General features: G+C 43.5%; 2 protein-coding genes across 7 annotated transcripts in view; both read left to right on the plus strand.

Annotated features, from left to right (window-relative positions):
- LOC134180846 (disintegrin and metalloproteinase domain-containing protein 12-like) overlaps nucleotides 1-3,451 on the plus strand; it is a 20,772-nt gene extending 17,321 nt beyond the window's left edge. The window contains exons 24-28 of one of the 6 annotated variants that reach the window (XR_009970042.1): nucleotides 1,896-2,013; nucleotides 2,071-2,130; nucleotides 2,196-2,284; nucleotides 3,238-3,300; nucleotides 3,363-3,451. Coding sequence is in view for 3 of the 6 variants with exons in the window: in XM_062648034.1 (XP_062504018.1) it covers nucleotides 1,896-2,013; nucleotides 2,071-2,130; nucleotides 2,196-2,272 (255 nt within the window). In the remaining 3 variants the exon portion in view is untranslated. Of the gene's footprint in view, nucleotides 1-1,895; nucleotides 2,014-2,070; nucleotides 2,131-2,195; nucleotides 2,361-3,237; nucleotides 3,301-3,362 lie in introns of those variants that run through there. The other 5 variants (XM_062648034.1, XM_062648044.1, XR_009970043.1 and 2 more) reach the window with 5 other exon arrangements.
- A 7,025-nt stretch (nucleotides 3,452-10,476) lies between these two features.
- LOC134197041 (disintegrin and metalloproteinase domain-containing protein 12-like) overlaps nucleotides 10,477-17,500 on the plus strand; it is a 16,440-nt gene continuing 9,416 nt past the window's right edge. The window contains exons 1-8 of the mRNA XM_062666282.1: nucleotides 10,477-10,623; nucleotides 10,692-10,780; nucleotides 10,842-10,921; nucleotides 12,160-12,226; nucleotides 12,308-12,390; nucleotides 15,580-15,637; nucleotides 16,521-16,587; nucleotides 17,427-17,500. The exon at nucleotides 17,427-17,500 is cut by the window's right edge and continues 6 nt beyond it. Coding sequence (XP_062522266.1) covers nucleotides 10,554-10,623; nucleotides 10,692-10,780; nucleotides 10,842-10,921; nucleotides 12,160-12,226; nucleotides 12,308-12,390; nucleotides 15,580-15,637; nucleotides 16,521-16,587; nucleotides 17,427-17,500 — 588 coding nt within the window. The 5' untranslated portion in view covers nucleotides 10,477-10,553. The remainder of the gene's footprint in view (nucleotides 10,624-10,691; nucleotides 10,781-10,841; nucleotides 10,922-12,159; nucleotides 12,227-12,307; nucleotides 12,391-15,579; nucleotides 15,638-16,520; nucleotides 16,588-17,426) is intronic.

Genomic DNA, 17,500 nt, shown 5'->3' on the forward strand with positions numbered 1-17,500 from the left:
CAACACCTTCTCTACAGCCAACGACATCAGCACATCGAAAGCACTTCTCTCAAATCTGTCAGATGTTAGACTGGACATACATTCTGTTTCTGACCAATGCAGACCTGTCAACCTAGCAGTGTCAAAATGCGTGCGTGTGCAAGAAAAAATGCGGGAGTTTAATTTTTGGACACGCCTACAATAGCGTTTAATATCAATAAATATATATCGCAATAAGTAAATCTATATATATTAAGCTCAAATTGTGTGTGTGTGTGTGTGTGTGTGTGTGTGTGTGTGTGTGTGTGTGTGTGTGTTCGCGTTTGGCAGCCACGTCTTTTGTCCGTTCGCAACCGAAATCGGCACGCATACTCGGCACGCGAAGGGGAAGGTTTTCGTAACAAAATTAAAAAATTATGCACCGGGTCCCCTCTCGAGGGATCGACCCACGCGTAAAATTTCTCGATGACGCAAACGCTACACATTAAAGTTTATTCGAACACACCCCACACCAGTCCTGTGTAGACTGTACGTGTCGTCGTCCTTCGCAAAGCTTCGAGCAATCAAATATTTCTTGCCGATGGAACTTATTCTTCTAGCGCTTTCGTTTCTCTTCAAATTCTGATTGCATTTGCGCCAAATCCAACCTCGCAACTAAGATTGCACGTGACTTGTCCATTTCCGTCAGAACGCTACAGTATCTTGCCCCTACGAAGGACGGGGCATGGATGTAGTAATATATATAAATAATATATATAAATAATATATATAAATAATATATATAAATAATATATATAAATAATATATATAAATAATATATATAAATAATATATATAAATAATATATAAATAATATATAAATAATATATATAAATAATATCTAATCATCAAAATTTAAGTATTTGCATGCCCGGTTGGAGTAGAAGCCATTAATTAATTTTATTATTATGCAAGAAATGTATAACCGATTGATTAATGTGCCTAATTAGCGACACACAGTATCAACACCAATTACTAAACATAATTGTTAATTAATTAAACACAGAACTTGTACTGTACGTACTACTGCCTGTTGTAAAATCTAAGAACAAAGTACATGCACATTCTCGTGGCTAGTTGGGATGTTCTGGATTCTATTTTCTTGTGGCCTTTTTCGATGGTTTTTCTAGCAATACATATGGTAATCAGGTAGCCAGCCCCTCCCTCTTTTCCACTTCTGACCGACTCCTCCTTCTATGTCAGTATTTTGACTAAATATGTTATGAAAGAGCCGGATGAAGAGAGGGGCTGGCACATAGAAATTGATGTTGGGATATCAAGTATGTGCGTACACATGCATGTACTAAAACTGTAGGGTACAGCTACACAGAACAGGCACTCCCATCATTCTGGTTACACCCACCAATGGTCAGAATGCAGGAGATTTGATGCCAAATGAGGGTAGGCGGGAGAAGGGTCCCAAATGCGGGAGAGTTGGCAGCTCTGCCGATGCCTCGAAAGAAAGTACACGATCGACGCCTAGACTCGGCATGGAGCTGTACCTCATCATCTAACTCCGCGTCTTGTTTGGAAGAAGTGTCTGTGGTTGCAGTTCGCACGCTGTGTACATCGTCCACCCAATCACCTAATCCAACCTCCTGCAATACCTCACGAAGTCTACAGTTCCCAGATACACGAAGAATCTTGCCATCTCTCAAAACGCGTGCTCTCTCGGACATGGATACGCACAGAGCAATAGAAGACATTTATTTCTCGGTATGCGCATGCGCAAAAAACTACCAGTGGCCCTCCAAACACGGGTGGGTCTCGCGCAGCCAGCCCCTCCCCTTTTCTATTTTCGGTAGACGGGGACGTCTGGTGCAGTTGCTTTGATGTCTTCGTGTTGCGCTTGTACGATTAAAAGTAAGTATTGTCTAGGTGTGCAGCAGTGTGCTCAAATGCTATTGTGATGACAAGTGGGCGCCTCCCTTGTGTGATCAGCCGGGAAATGGAGGCATGGACAACAACTTCCCACCGTCTGAAAGCAGTACACAAGGCAATACAATATGTGGCAATACAATTGTTTGAAAAACGGTCGGTGATTGTTGTTTAGGTGGGGGAGATCAGTCGGGAAATGGAGGCATCGACGACAACATACCACCATCTGAAAGCGGTACACAAGACAATACAATATGTGTCAATACAATTGTTTGAAAACGGTCGGTGATTGTTGTTTAGGTGGGGGAGGCAACGGTGGTGCTATAGCTGGGGCTGTCATTGCCGTTGTTGTGGTAGTTGCCGTGGAATTGTGGTGAATGTACACATTGGTAGGCAATTAATGCCGTCGAATTTTTTGTTTTTTTCAATGTGCACAGGCTGTACGTTCCGAGAGACGTTCACTAGCTGTCTGTCTGTCTGTCTGTCCGTCTGTCTGTCTGTTTGTCTGTCTGTCTTTCTGTTTGTCCTCTCTGTGTTTGTCAGTTTGCCTGTCTGTTTGTCTATTAGTTTGTGTCTTTGTCAGTCTGTTTATCTGTCTGTTTATTTGTCTGTCTCTCTGTTTGTCTGTTTGTCTCTTTAATTGGCGCTCCACCGGTCTGAGAGGTCAAGGCTAACTCTTCTCCGGGCGCGCAAGAGGGTCTGGGTACGAGGCTAACCTTTCGCTAGGCTGCATGCAGTGATGGTCGCAGTCTCAGAGAAAGTGGTGATAGTCTGAAAGCTTTATTTACTAGGTGCGGAAGCGCTAGGGTACGTCGTACAAACGACTCAACGACTCACCACGCCTACTGCGCATGCGCTCATTGTCACAAGCGGACGTCGCCAATGAGTGTTGCAATGACGCACGGATGATGAGTGTTACTGCGTCACATCTACTACGATAGTTACTAAGTTAGCTAGCAACCGAGGGTTTAGCACTACAGTGCTTCTTCATTGGCATGCCAGTAACTTAGAGTAGTCGCCCCTCTTGCGGAGAGCGGGCGGTGCCTGCACGCGAAATTAACAATCCAAAATCTCAAAGTGGATTACCGTCGTATTGCTTTGTTGATTGCCGAGCGTAGCGAGGCTTCTAATCCGGGTCGCACAACAGAAAGTGGCGTGGTCCTATAGGGCTCTCCATCGACCTTTTGGTGTTTGTGTGTGTGTGTGTGTGTGTGTGTGTGTGTGTGTGTGTGTGTGTGTGTGTTTGTGTGTGTGTGTGTGTGTGTGTGTGTGTGTGTGTGTGTGTGTGTGTGTGTGTGTACACAAATCTCAAATTTCTCCCCACGACCACGTTTCATGATAGGACCTACCTTAAGAAATCGTTGCCGTGTCCAACTACAGATGAGTCTAAGAACGATTCGTTTAAGTGAGCAAACGGCGACGAAAAAGCTTCATGGACTTCCGTCGCCTCATCCTTTTGTGTTGTAGCTAGGGACTGTGTGTACGTGACAACCAAGAAACACCTTCAGGAGTTGAATGCCACCTACAGTCAACTGTTCACACGTTCCATACTTACAGTATGATCAATCTTTTACTACACCGTGCTGCATCTAACACTGTTGATAGTCAATGTTTGCTGATATCAATTTCTATGTCAGTAAATACCATACCACTGTCGTTACAACGGAACTGAGTGCATACCTAGATTGTACATTTCAATTGTCTTGATCACGATCGCAAAACGACGACTACCTATACCAGGTCTATATACGTAATCTAAACTAGTAGGAAGTTTGCATGTTTACTTCCATGACAGCTAGGGTTTCAACAAATACGTATTGTCTAGCCCTTTCACCAGCGGATCTCAAACCGGAAATATCGCGCGCAGTTCCGGAAGACGCGGGAAAACTCAAATTGTACTACTCTAATCTCTCAAACCACCTAGCAACCATATACTGGCAGAATCAGCAAGAGTTGGTGAATTAAGATATGGACGTATTTATCTCCATGGAAACACTTTCCAAAATTGTTAAATTCCAAACTTTTCAAGTACGATCTATAGCCGGCATTCAAAAAATTACCAAAATTCAGTAAAAATACATCTGACTTTGACACAAAAATCTTAGCAACATAACTGCCATGACAACAACTTCATTGCTATGGATACACTAAAAGCGAACAAACACCAGTATGTGACCATAAAAAACACTCAGTAAAATGTAATACTGTAACGTTCAAGTTCTTCACAGTGTGAAAATCGTAAAAACAATTCCTCTCACCACAAATACACAAAAAGACATTACAACTAACACATTTGACTCTACTCTCATGACGCTGACCCCTAGTTGAACACAACCTACATCTTCTACTTACACCTTCGGTACGAGCAGGATGACCCATCTCTGGATTTAGCCTATCTACACTAAAATCCCTCTTTGGACCTGGTGCCTTTCTTGTGCAGTGGCCACCAATTAGCTGCTCTGCAAGCTCAGAGCGAAGAGCGGAAGTCGCAGCACCTCTTGTCGACGAGGACGTTTTCGTCTTTCTTGATCTGAGTTGAGATCGTCGTCAGAACTGTGTTCAGGTACTGTGTGCACACTTGCATCGAAAAAGGGGTCAGCTATGTCAACGGAAAGACTCCTTTCCCACGCGCGAAGACCGACGGCCTACAAATTTGAAATCTCACCACGTCTACCTCTTGAAGGTCCTGCTACGTCGTCATCACCATCACTCTCACTTCCATCTAGCCGGGAAATTATTCTAGCACGCGCCAAGGATGCGCAATTCCTAGTTGACGCCACGACGCAACAAAATGGCGGCCTAGGTGCGGTCAACCTACATGCCTTAGGCGTTCATAGCAACGCAGGTACTACAGCCAATCAAAGAACAGCTATGACAAGCTCTACGTCTCCCGTATACAGTCTGTATCGTCTCTAGGGTGACCGGATAAGGTAGTACATCGGATATTGGAATAGGATGTTCAATATTCATAATCAAAACATTACTCACTCAATACATATTATTATTATATACAATAATTATCGGTTATTGTAATATACTGCTTATAATGGTGGATTTTCTATGCAAAAGGACCTTTTCCAGTACCTCTAAAGTATCCGATACAGTAATAGTGGAGTCACATTCTGCACACTTGCTTCTTTCAATGAAAAGAGCAATACAATACATGTACTGTACGTGTATGTACATTTTCTTCAGTCAAACATTACTGATTTGAGAAGAATTGAGTGAGCGGTGTTTTCTGTGCTCTCGGAGCCTTCTGAGACAAAGGAGGAAGTTCTCAATCTCCGCAACATGGTGGTGAAGATGATCGTCAGCTTTTCCAGCATACAGACAACAGCGCAATGCATCCAAAGCCTGGAACAATTCCAATGTGGATGGTTGGACGGCTGCAGTGGGACTGGCACCGCTCTCGTCATCGCCATCCTCAGGTTCAGCTTCAGCTTCAGCTTCGTTGCTGCTCAACTCCTCAGCAATGACCTGCACAATTTGCTCTGCGTTTTTAGATGGCTGCATGTAGACGGATGCATCCTTGTCAAGTTCCGAAAGCTCTCAGATGTCCTGGGCAAGCTGAGACTGGACTTCGGGGACAGTGTTGTCCTCAGTGGCTTGCATCTCACAGGGGCGTAGGAAGTAAATGAAAACCGGTCCGGCCTAGCGCGCGCTAGTGGGCTGGACAATGTAGCGCACGCTAGTAGATGGGCGGGACAACTTTAATTAACGAGAACTATAATGACAGCCATGTCTAATTCTAAAACTGATACTTATTGCTGCTCATAACCTTAATCGAACTTTCCAAAAATGCGAATCGGCTGGGTCTCCGAGCCTGTACAGTACCTTCAACTGACGTCTGGAGAACGCAAGGCCGACGCACAAAGTACTGCATGAGCAGAAATATATTACTTATTTAATCGGCTATACCCTTAAAACGGAAGTTGATGCCATTGAGCGTCTGGCGAAAGTGCATATTTCAAAAACCGGTCCGGCCATGGCCGGACCGGTCGGACTGGACGCTACGCCCCTGTCTCAGCAGAGAACCCAGCCTTCCTCCAGCAATTCTGAACAGTGGTCTCTGTGACAGATTGCCAAGCATCTTTTGCATACTGGAGGCAGTGGAGCATGTCGATGTTCTTCTTCAGGGCCTTGGTGTCCAGCTTTTCAATGGTGGGATTATCAACTAGCCCGCCAACTTTCCTAAGCATCAGGCGGCGGTAGTTCAGCTTGAATGCGTTAATAAGCCAGCATCACATGGCTGAATAATGCTGGTCGTGTTGGCTGTAAGAAACACAACATCGACATAATCAAGGCTGTCTTGAATTGCTTCACACTTGTGTGCTGGACAGTTGTCTACCAACAGAAAAATTGTCTTGCAGTTGCGGCGAAACAGCCGATTGAACTCAAGCAGCCAATCGCAGAAGACAGTCTCTGTCATCCACCCTTTGTTGTTGCTTGTCCAGCGACCAGCAAGAGCGTTAGCTGGAGTGGTGTGAGCAGCTGCCACAGCACGAGGCATCCTAGCGGTTCCAATGCCATGTAGAGGCAGCCAAGTCCCATCCATGCATGTTGCCACTGCAAACGTGATTCTATCCTTCTACACCTTGCTGCCCTTGACGTTCTCACTCACCCGCGCAAGCGTTCTACGAGGAAGAGCTCTCCAAAACAGACCCGTCTCGTCCATGTTGAACACGTAAGAGGGATCGTTACTCAAGCTACTAAACAACCCTGGCCAGACACCATCAAAGAAATTGCACGCAGCAGCGGTGTCTGCATCAGCAGACTCTCCATGATGACGTTTGGAAGTTATGCTCCGTTTCTTCAGGAACTGCTGAACGTAGCTCTTCCAGCCAGCGTCACTCGATGGAACATCTTTGGCATCAGCAAGACCAGCTCGTTGCAGTTCTTTAGCGATGGCTTTGCCCTTTGTGATAAGCAAATCGTAACTGATGGAATTCGGGGATTTCTCCTTGCAGGCGGCGTACTATGCTTCCATGCCCTTCTCCAGAATATTGCAGCGTATGGACCGGTTTCTCTATACACTCCTCGATCCCTTGGAAGCTAGTGCCAGCAAGGAATCTTTCTTGCGCAGAATGGTCGACACTGTGGGCTGGGAGATGGAGAAATAATGAACAATGTCTTCTTGGTTGGCTTTCGGGTTTTTCTCAGCATATTCAAGCACTTCAAGCTTTCTCTCAACAGTCAGACTGACTCTCTTGACTCTCTTATGGACCATTTTAACGACAAGAGCAGCGTACCAACAGGATTCGACCAGCAAGAACTAGCGAGCGAGAAGAAACCTCTACTACAACGATGAGATTCCAGAGAGCACTCGCGAACTGTAGCAAACATGTGTGACAAGCATGTGTCTTGTCCGCGTGCGCTAGATTAAAGTGTGACAAGCAACTGCCTTGCCCGTTGCGCTAGATTGTGCAACACGTCGTATGGTAAGAATCGACTTGCGATGTAAGAGTTGTACGACTTTCGACCAAGGAGTCGTACGACTCGTGATTACCCGAGGCCCGGATTTCCGGGCTCGAGTATAGTAGTCGTTCGATGACCGGACGACCGACCGTATATATAGTTGGTTAGCACAGATGCAAATGAGCTATTCCGACCAATAGACGAGAAGTGGTGTCATTACCGACCAATAGACGAACGTGATGTCGTCATGAGGCTCCACCTCTCTTTCTTTGGTAGCTGCTAACGAGAATTCAGCCATCGCCCGTCCGTCCTGTACATGGTGTTTAGTCCTTTGCTTTAAGGGTTTAGCACATAGAAGCAACGCCTATAGTTTACATTTGCACGTGTATGTCTCCCCAACAACAACCAGGAGCGAGGGTGTGTAGCTGTACCTGACTTCTAACATTTTGCTTGTTTCACACTGTTTCTGCATAGTGGCTCTGCAGTCTAGCAGCTTGAATTTTCGGTGTACGTGGCTGAGCGGCCGTGGTGTTGTTGCAAAGATCACTAGTGTCGTCTTCAACAGAAATTTGGCGCTTGACGGGAATTTGCGAAGGGGAACGTGCATTAATATTGTCCATGACAGCGTCTGTTTGTCGGACGAAGCGGCTCGGCTGACCTGTAAGTACGCTAGTGCGTCTCTATTCATTTTTGTTTTACGGTAAGTGGTAAGATTTACCGCCTAGTACATGTAGCCGAAGTGTCGTTGAGTAAACAGTAATATTTCCCTAGACTCGTACCCAGTCCTCTCCTCGCGCGCGCTTCACGTGTTTTAGCACGTGCTTTTTGTTCCACTAGCGAGGAGAATGCAATCAAGGTGCATACCAGCCGAGGGTTTGCACTTCTAGTACCCTGTATGTAGGGATTGACCAGCTTGTGTGGGCGTGGTCATATTTTAGATCTTCAGAAATCACCTTAGAATGCGGTTAAATATCTTGAAAACGACAGATAGATAACCTTACAAGTTCAACTACGCTTGACTACTTCTGAATTGATCTCAGCTTGTCTTCAGAAGGAGAAAATCGGTCGTCAATTTCGGAATTTTTGCTGGATTTTGTCTTCTTTCTTCTTCTTCTTCTTCTTCTTCTTCTCCTTCGTCACGCATAACTCCTTGACTACGGCATATCTAAAGCTAAAACTTCGGGAAACGACGTAGAATAAGCCGACCTGTATTCTTTTGATCATAGAAAAAAGAAACATCTAAGAAAAAACCATTTTCAGAATGGATTTGAACCTGCTACCCTACTTACGTTCAACCGCAATTGTTGTAAGCCATTGTTAACAAACAATGGCCAGGCAGCCAATCACAAGCTCTTGCTACGTTGCTTGATGCAGTCTAGGGTACACGTGTATAACAAGGCGACAAGAATTCTTGATACGTTTCGTGGTTGAAAACCTGAAAGCCTACAGTTAGGCAAAGAATCGCGCTCTTGAATCGCACGAGCAAACGCAAGAAGTGCGGATAATTAATTAATCAGAAGTGACGTTGGACGTCGTCGCAATCGCAGACGCGATATTTCTCTTCTCGCCGTAGTTGGAACACCAACGCCTTCAAACATTTGAATTATGGCAAAAGCAAATTGATTCGACTCGCTTGCTCGGAATGTGACGTTTGTTACGAGCCTAGAGGTGTGGCCTACGATAATACTATTGCAGTTGTCTAGTGCTACCGTATTATATTTAAGACCAAACTCCCGCAAATCGAAGACCTCGTACTGTGTACAAGCCGGCCGCGTGTAGAAGTCGAGCTTTTGTTCATGACAAATGGCCAACAATGATGACGAAGAAAAAGGTGACGCTGCTGAAACTAGCATCTCGATTCTCATAGTAGTGACAAGTCTATCTAACCGAATCTTGCGTTTTCAATTAATTAAGTGGTCTAGATAACAAACTCATCAACATTCTGTAACGTGATCATGATCATCAATGGAAATGCGAGCTTGCTTTGTTGCCCACACCAAGAACTTTAGTTGTTTAAACGCTAATACTCATACCCCACCGGACACAAACTTCAAAATGATGCAAGAATGCATCTAGAAATTGTTGTAGACAAGCAGGAGATCTAACAGCTAATCATCTGCATAAATTCCTTCTTCAATCTACACACACACACACACACACACACACACACACACACACACACACACACACACACACACACACAACTACATGCACGTATGCTCGTAGCTCTGAAGCAAGTAGAACACAGCTTCATACTTACTAGTGATATTATTGCAACTAAATGTAACGTCTGATTCAAACCACCTATACACAAACATTGCATAGCTCTTAACATATTTGCAAGTACACTGTAAACCTAAAATCCACATGCTCGAGATATGAGACTATACATGTAGACCAAGTATGGTTTAGAAAATGTGTATTTTTGTTAGGCAATAAAATCTTTGTTTAATTAATGGAGTAGGCTGTGCTTTCGCACTTCTAAAAACTTGCCAAACTAGAATTTTAAAAACTTTTCCCTGAAAAAAGAAATAGATGTAGGGATTGTATAAGTAATAGAAACAAGATCTTTAGATAATACGAACCAAAGCCAGACACCATGAGTGAATCCTTCCAACCCAATAAAAGTAAAATGTAGGGAATGTGGTTGGAAGGATTCACTCATGATGTCTGGCTTTGGTTCATATTATCTATAGATCTTGTTTCTATTACTTTTTATACAATCCCTACATCTATTTCTTTTTTCAGGGAAAAAGTTTTTAAAATTCTAGTCGTCTATAGTAATTACCGCATATAATAATAGAAACCCGACATTCAAAGACCCACGCTATAGACGATACAGACTGTACAACCCTAGCGTGCTTTCACGATATCGCCATGCGTAACGGATTTCTACCACGTGTTCCTCCACGTGCTAGGCGACGGGAATACACGTCGACGCCCGTCAAAGGGCTAGCTAGGACTCGGCGTTTCAGTAGACGGTCTGAAAACTCCGTTGGACGTGTTACTCACGAACGCGAGGCGCCTACAGATACCGTACAACTAGTTAGGGAAAATACTGGTGTTTTAAGAGGGCCGGGCCCCCTGCAGTACATGTACACAAACATACATCCTGGAATGCAAGACAACCGTGTACCCGTCAGAGTACCCGTATTAACAACCGACGATAACTCCGAGGCAAACTCGACTGCGCCGACTGCTAGATCGTGCTGTTCACGCGTTGTAACGACACAACAGATAAGGATGCTGACAGGTTCCTCATCTCTCCTGCTACTGATTTCCACCGCAATCAGCTGGTCGCTGTCAGCAGCAAGTGAGCAACACGACGCGCGATCGCCTCCGCGCGCGTGCTCACTCATTCACTCATCTTCATTTTTCTAGGCCTTCCAATCGAGCTGCGCGTGAGTAAATACGACAGAGTGCAAGCTTATGTTGTTTCCGGACGTCTCAAACGCTCGATTCGGCACGCGGTAAGGCGCAAGTGTCTCATTCTGTGTCCGACCAGTCGGCTAGATTTCGGTTTTGTCGCAGACGGAGGGAAGCAAGCGAGCACTCAGTGTGAATGTCCACGGTGCTGCGCGTTCGTGGACCATCAGACTGCTGTCGAACAGGTGGAGTAAACGTTGTGCGACTATCAGTGTCGCGGAGGCGGCCTCGACCGCTTTGTGCCAATTGATATGTCGCAATTGTGATTAGCAAGTAGCGTCTTGTCGTGTGTTGTTGTACGTGCACTGTTGTGGCGCGCTGTGTGGTTGGTTAAAAGGCTAGGTGGTTAGTCGGCCTGGTAGTGACGGTTGGCAGAAAGTATGAGATGGATTTAATGTGATATGTTGTTCAAGATAATGTGGCATGGAGATGCAGCTCCACCTTTTCCGTGTTCCGTATGGGAGGGGCTAGTACTCTATAATTAATAGTAAGGAGAATGTGGGATGATGACATTGCCAGTGTGATGATGGTGTTATGTAATAGCCGGTCACTTGGCTGTTTTAGTTGGGATAGGCATGGAAGTTGGTTGCCTTCACAGGGAAGTTTGGTTGCTGGTTGTGGTTTGGCTTGAGTTTGTGTTGATTATGAGTGCTTGTTGAGTTGGTGACAGGTTGATGTGTGATCATGGCTGCAGTTGCATTTAGTTCTTGTTTTCTTAGTGTGTGTTGTCTACTTTGTGGTGGTGGTGGTGGTGGTGGTGGTGGTGGTGGTGGTGGTGGTGGTGGTGTGTGTGTGTGTGTGTGTGTGTGTGTGTGTGTGTGTGTGTGTGTGTGTGTGTGTGTGTGTGTGTGTGTGTGTGTGTGTGTGTGTGTGTGCATGCTGTGTCTGTGTATCTGTTTGTCTGTCTGTGTGCCTGTGTGTCTGTTTGTCTGTGTGCCTGTCTGTTTGTGGATTCTACTGACACACTCTGCATATCTTTCTGTGAGTGTGTGTGTGTGTGTGTGTGTGTGTGTGTGTGTGTGTGTGTGTGCGTGCGTGCGTGCGTGCGTGCGTGCGTGCATGCGTGCATGCATGTGCGTGTGCGTGTGCGTGTGCATGTGCATGTGCATGTGCGTGTGTGTGTGCGTGCGTGTGTGCATGCGTGCATGTGTGTGTGTGTGCGTGCATGCGTGCATGCGTGTGTGCATGCGTGCGTGCGCATGCGCATGCGCATGCGCGTGCGCGTGTTCGTGTGCGTGTGCGTGTGCACGTGCATGTGCGCGTGCATGCATGCGTGTGTGCATGTGTGCGTGCGTGCTTTCGTGCGTGCATTCGTGCATTCGTGCATGTGTGCGCGCGCACATGTCTATGTGTCTGTTTGTCTGTCTGTCTGTCTGTTGTCTGTGGATTCTACTGACACACTCTTTCTGTTTTGTATTTACAGAGGTCTCATTTCCCCGACTTTTGCATTGACCTACTTTGATGATCATGGCAACGAAGTAGTGAAACAAGTCAGTAGGAAATATCTAACTTTCTGAATCATGTCAGTATGGCATCTGTATACTGGAAATACGATTTTGTTTTGTGCAAAGGACTCAACGAATTGCTATTATCATGGCAGAGTTGAAGGTGTGAGAGACAGTCATGTTAGCATCAGTACATGCAGTGGATTGAGGTATTTATGCAATACAAAAACTGTTATGTCATTACACTTATACCTATCCAACAATTGTAATTGAAATGTGCTGTTTGAGTGTGCATGATGATTTTCGTTTTCTACATCCTAGAATGTGTTGTTAATTGGAAGGTGTTTATGTCTTCGTTTTGTTTGATTATGAGCTTAGGTCACTTCAATATGATTCCTTGTTTCCTATTTCCTGCCCTCAAAATGACTATCCTGAACGTTTCAGTTGCATGCTTGTTAACCAAGAGGACTTTCCTTTCATGGAATATTGTCACAATGGTGTCAAGGTTTTAAGGACTGTTGTCTAAGACTTGTCAGGTTGTGGCACCAGAATGGACATTGGCGCCATCAGGGCTTTGTTGAGGTCACGCCTATTCACTTTTATTTGGTCAATGGATATCTTCTACAGTAATAGCCACACAAAGTTTACAAAAGGAAACTTATAAACAGATCTCTTTCAAGACCAACTGCCATGCCTGGATTACTTTCATAGACATTCCAGTGCCATGCCTGCATTACTTTCATAGACTTTCCAGTAGAAAGTTTATTTTGTCTAAATGTAGCTAGGGGCTAGTGTACTCAAACCTCTCTCATATTCACTAATTAAGCTCAGCTGCTGTAGGGCATGCACGTGCCAACACTTTACTTTTAGCACAGAACACATGCAGGAAACTTATAGAATAATAGCACGTATTAATGTCCACCAGTTGGCACCTTGCGGGCTAATAGTCCATTGCACCAAATAGGTACAGTACTAGGGATACTGGATTAAGGTTGCTGAGGTGGCCAGACCATTCTCAGCAGGTATAGCCATAGCCACGCCAAGACTACTACTGAAGTCAAGAGTCTACTGGCACCAGATGCCTGCTGCCTGAAGGTGAGCTAGTCTGAGTCACTTCAGAGTTCTATACCTCTGTCCTAAAACTCACGTCTTTATGTTAGACATTCCTGTGGTCAGTTCAAGTGAACTCTCATTTTGTTATTCTGCATTCCTAGCATGTCATATGATATGGTGCATTAGCTAACAAGGAGGAAAAGGATAAGGTAGACTTGGACTTGGACTTGGCATCATTCCAGTTCCTTTTTAAAACATGCTGTGAACACCTAATTGGTTTATCCTAATGAATAATGATAGTGAACCACTTCAAGGCTCCCTGTTGTTATGGGAAACAATGAATTATATTGGAGTGGCCTTGTTGGGTGAGCCTGAAGATGTTTTGTCTAGCTTAGTATTGTGATTTTGTCAGTCAATGCATCTTCCACACAACCTTGCTATTACAGGTTGTTGACAAGTAGTACTACATGTAAATGGTTAACCATTCACACTGGCATACTCATTTCCTGGACATTTAGGTTTTCTAGTGTAAAAGATATAAGCCTAACACATTATGGTACAGGGTACTGACTTAACGGCAGAGTGCAGTTTTACTGTTTTGCTGGTTTGAACACAGAGACATAGAATGTCCAATTTCAGTTGGAATGTTGTCATCTTTGCAAGGACTTGCAGACATTCTGTGATGTGGTGGTTACTTATTATAGAATATCTCAACTCTCTTGTTCTTCTGTGGGTAAGGGTAGGTTCTCAAATGTGTACCAAGGAGAATGATGTCAGTAACACTAGTTTTATCAATCTTGTGCAATGGGTATCAGGATGTTTGGCTGGCATAATGACAACCCACCTCTTCAGTGGCCATCAATGACACAAGCAAATGGACACCTACATGTCTATCTACAGGTAGACAGGAGTGACATCATCGAGGTGCTGCATGGCATAATTGCATTGTTTGTCACTGAAGAGTGATGGAGTCTCAGTCAACCAAATTATCTTTGGTTGATCACCTTGGCTTCATACTGATAGTACTGTACATCTATAGAAGTCTTGCATTGCCACCTTATCACATCTCTTTTGATTTCTTGCTTCATGTAACTTGTGATGATGAGAATAAGGTTGCAGTTTCTCTACCCACTAATTGATGTTTTGTGACCACGAGTAATCATTAGGCTGCATAACTATTAGTGATCTCATAGCTTGTATATTAGTTGCTATGGTGACACTCAAACACTACAGCTCTTGTTTATTGATTGAGGTATTTTATTCCCTTATGGTTAACCACATTGTAGTCAGAACGAGAAGTCTTGTCTTAACCTAACTTAATGAGATGATAGCAGCCACATAATGTTGTCATGCCATGCTCTCACAGAAGATTAAACATTGGGTTAGGGCTGATAAACTAGATTGGTTGGGGATAGTATTGGCTTTGGCTGCTTTGCTACATGGTTACACACACACACACACACACACACACACACACACACACACACACACACACACACACACACACACACACACACACACACACACACACACACACACACATACACACACACCACACACACACACACACACACACACACACACACACACACAGACACACACACACACACACACACACACACACACACACACACACACACACACACACACACACACACACACACAAGACAGACAGGTTCCATTAGTTATGAAACACTTTGGAGCATGGGGATTGATGCATGGAAATTCTTTTTAAAAAAAGCAAAGAAGTCATTGGATGAAGTTGGAAGACTAAATGCAGCAGAGGTTATTGACTTTTGGAGCAAACGCTTTTTAGTCCAACTCCAAAAGTGCAACGCGAACGTCATCTCCAAGAAGTCATCTTCATTGACTAGAGACAACAGATGTGACTTTTATGCCACTCAGTACTTTAGCCACTAGCTAATACTGAGGGCTTTGCATGTAGTATAGCTGCTTTTGGGGTTTTTTAGTTTCTTCAAATTTGTTTTTGAGTTTGTTGAACACTGATAGTAATTGGATGGCATATAATAGTTGCTTGCATTGTGAAAATGTATGATAGATAAACATTTGAATAAATGTGACAGACAGACAGCAGACATACAGACAGACAGCAGACATACAGACAGACAGCAGACATACAGACAGACAGCAGACATACAGACAGACAGCAGACATACAGACAGACAGCAGACAGACAGACAGACAAAGACAGACAGACAGACAGAGTCAGACAACAGTTTATGTTTGTCAATGTCTAGATATCTGAATCGATTGCACAAGGACTACTATTTAACCATTGTTTTTCTCTCGTCTTCTCACTATACTCTGTTGTGATGTGATTACAGAGGATTAGTTTACGATGGCAACGAGACGTTCCACATTCATCCTGCAGAAACCAGTACGGTGAGTTCACTTTCGTCATTCTTAATTTCAAACAAGGAAAGTATGCAGGTCCATCTACATTTGTCTAGTGTGTTCACTTATGTGTGCTATCACTTGACTGTCTGTTAGAAAATTAAAAAAATTGAATTTAGGTTTTATAATTTTTATTAATTTTTGTTATTTTTATGTTGTCATCACCCTCTAAGTAGGGTAAGTGGGGTATTTACCCTCAACTGGGTCCACCAACCCGGCAGGTAAGTCCCAGAGAGGTACATGTTTCTGTGTAATCCATATGGTGCTAGTAACTGACTTATCAATAGCTTGCTTTACGAAGATTTCGCCAGCTCTGAACAGCATGCCCAGTAGATATCAATGACTACCAGGAAGCACTGATTCTCATAGACAAATAAACAGTGAGAAAGAACCAACAGACTCGTTTTGTTATATTGCTGTCACCTCATAGCCCGAGATTGAACCCAGGCCATCATGGTCAGAGAACCAGAACTCTAACCACTAGGCTATAAGCGGCTTTTGTTACTTCTTACTGTTTGGTATTTACTATTTTTACTTATTTTTATTTATTTTTATTTATTTTTATTTATTTTTATTTTTATTTTTATTTATTTATATTTATATTTATTTTTATTTTTATTTACTTTTGGTATTATTTATTATTTTTATTTTTATTTTTTTTTATTTTTAGTATTATTTACTATTTTTATTTATTTTTTTATTTATATTTATTTTATCTTTATTTTTACTTATTTTTAGTATTATTTATTATTTGTATTTATTTTTATTTTATTTTTAATTGTTTTTAGTATTATTTATTATTTTATCTGTTATAGCATATCTTCTGCCCATTTGTTATTATCGTGTTCACTTCTGTATGATTTCTCTTTAGGACGAGTTTGATCACATTCTTTTCAAAACGGATGATGTCAAGGATATGCCATCTCTAAGGACATGTGGTAGGCTGCTTATGTGTTTGTGGATGTTTGAAGGTTTTTGTCTTTAGTTGCTACAAGATGGACAGACAGAGACAGGCAGACAGACAGACGGACAGATGGACAGACAAACAGACAGACAGACATACAGACGCACGAATGGACAGACACACAGACAGACAGAGAGAGACAGAAGAATGGATTGACAAACAGACAGACAGATGGACAGACAGAGAGACAAACAGACAGCCAAACAGACAGACAGAGACAGACAAAGACAGACAGACGAATGGATTGACAAACAGACAGACAGATGGACAGACAGAGACAAACAGAGAGACAAATAGACAGACAGAGACAGACGAATAGATTGACAAACAGACAGACAGATGGACAGACAAAGAGACAAACAGACAGCCAAATAGACAGACAAAGACAGACAGACGAATGGATTGACAAACAGACAGACAGATGGACAGACAGAGACAAACAGACAGCCAAATAGACAGACGAATAGATTGACAAACAGACAGACAGATGGACAGACAGACAGACAGATGGACAGATGGACAGACAGACAGACAGAGAGACAAATAGACAGACAGAGACAGACGAATGGATTGACAAACAGACGGACAGACAGACAGACAGACAGACAAATAGACAGACAGACAGACAGACAGATGAATGGATTGACAACAAACCAACAATCAGACAAACAAGTAGACAGACAGCTGACATAGAGATGATCGTCTGCAACAGACAATACCGACCAGTCAGTCTGCACAGAATCCGGTTACTATAAGACAGACCAAAATGCATCTACCGACTAAACTATCCAACACGCCGCTGTATGTTGGTAGGAAACAAAAAAGAAGTCGTTCCTTCTGTCAACGAGTTACTAACAAATCGTCCTCACGTTCATCACTCTCTCCAC

This window comes from Corticium candelabrum, chromosome 1 (genome assembly GCF_963422355.1).
Source record: "Corticium candelabrum chromosome 1, ooCorCand1.1, whole genome shotgun sequence".
In the NCBI taxonomy this organism is placed as follows: Eukaryota; Metazoa; Porifera; class Homoscleromorpha; order Homosclerophorida; family Plakinidae; genus Corticium; species Corticium candelabrum.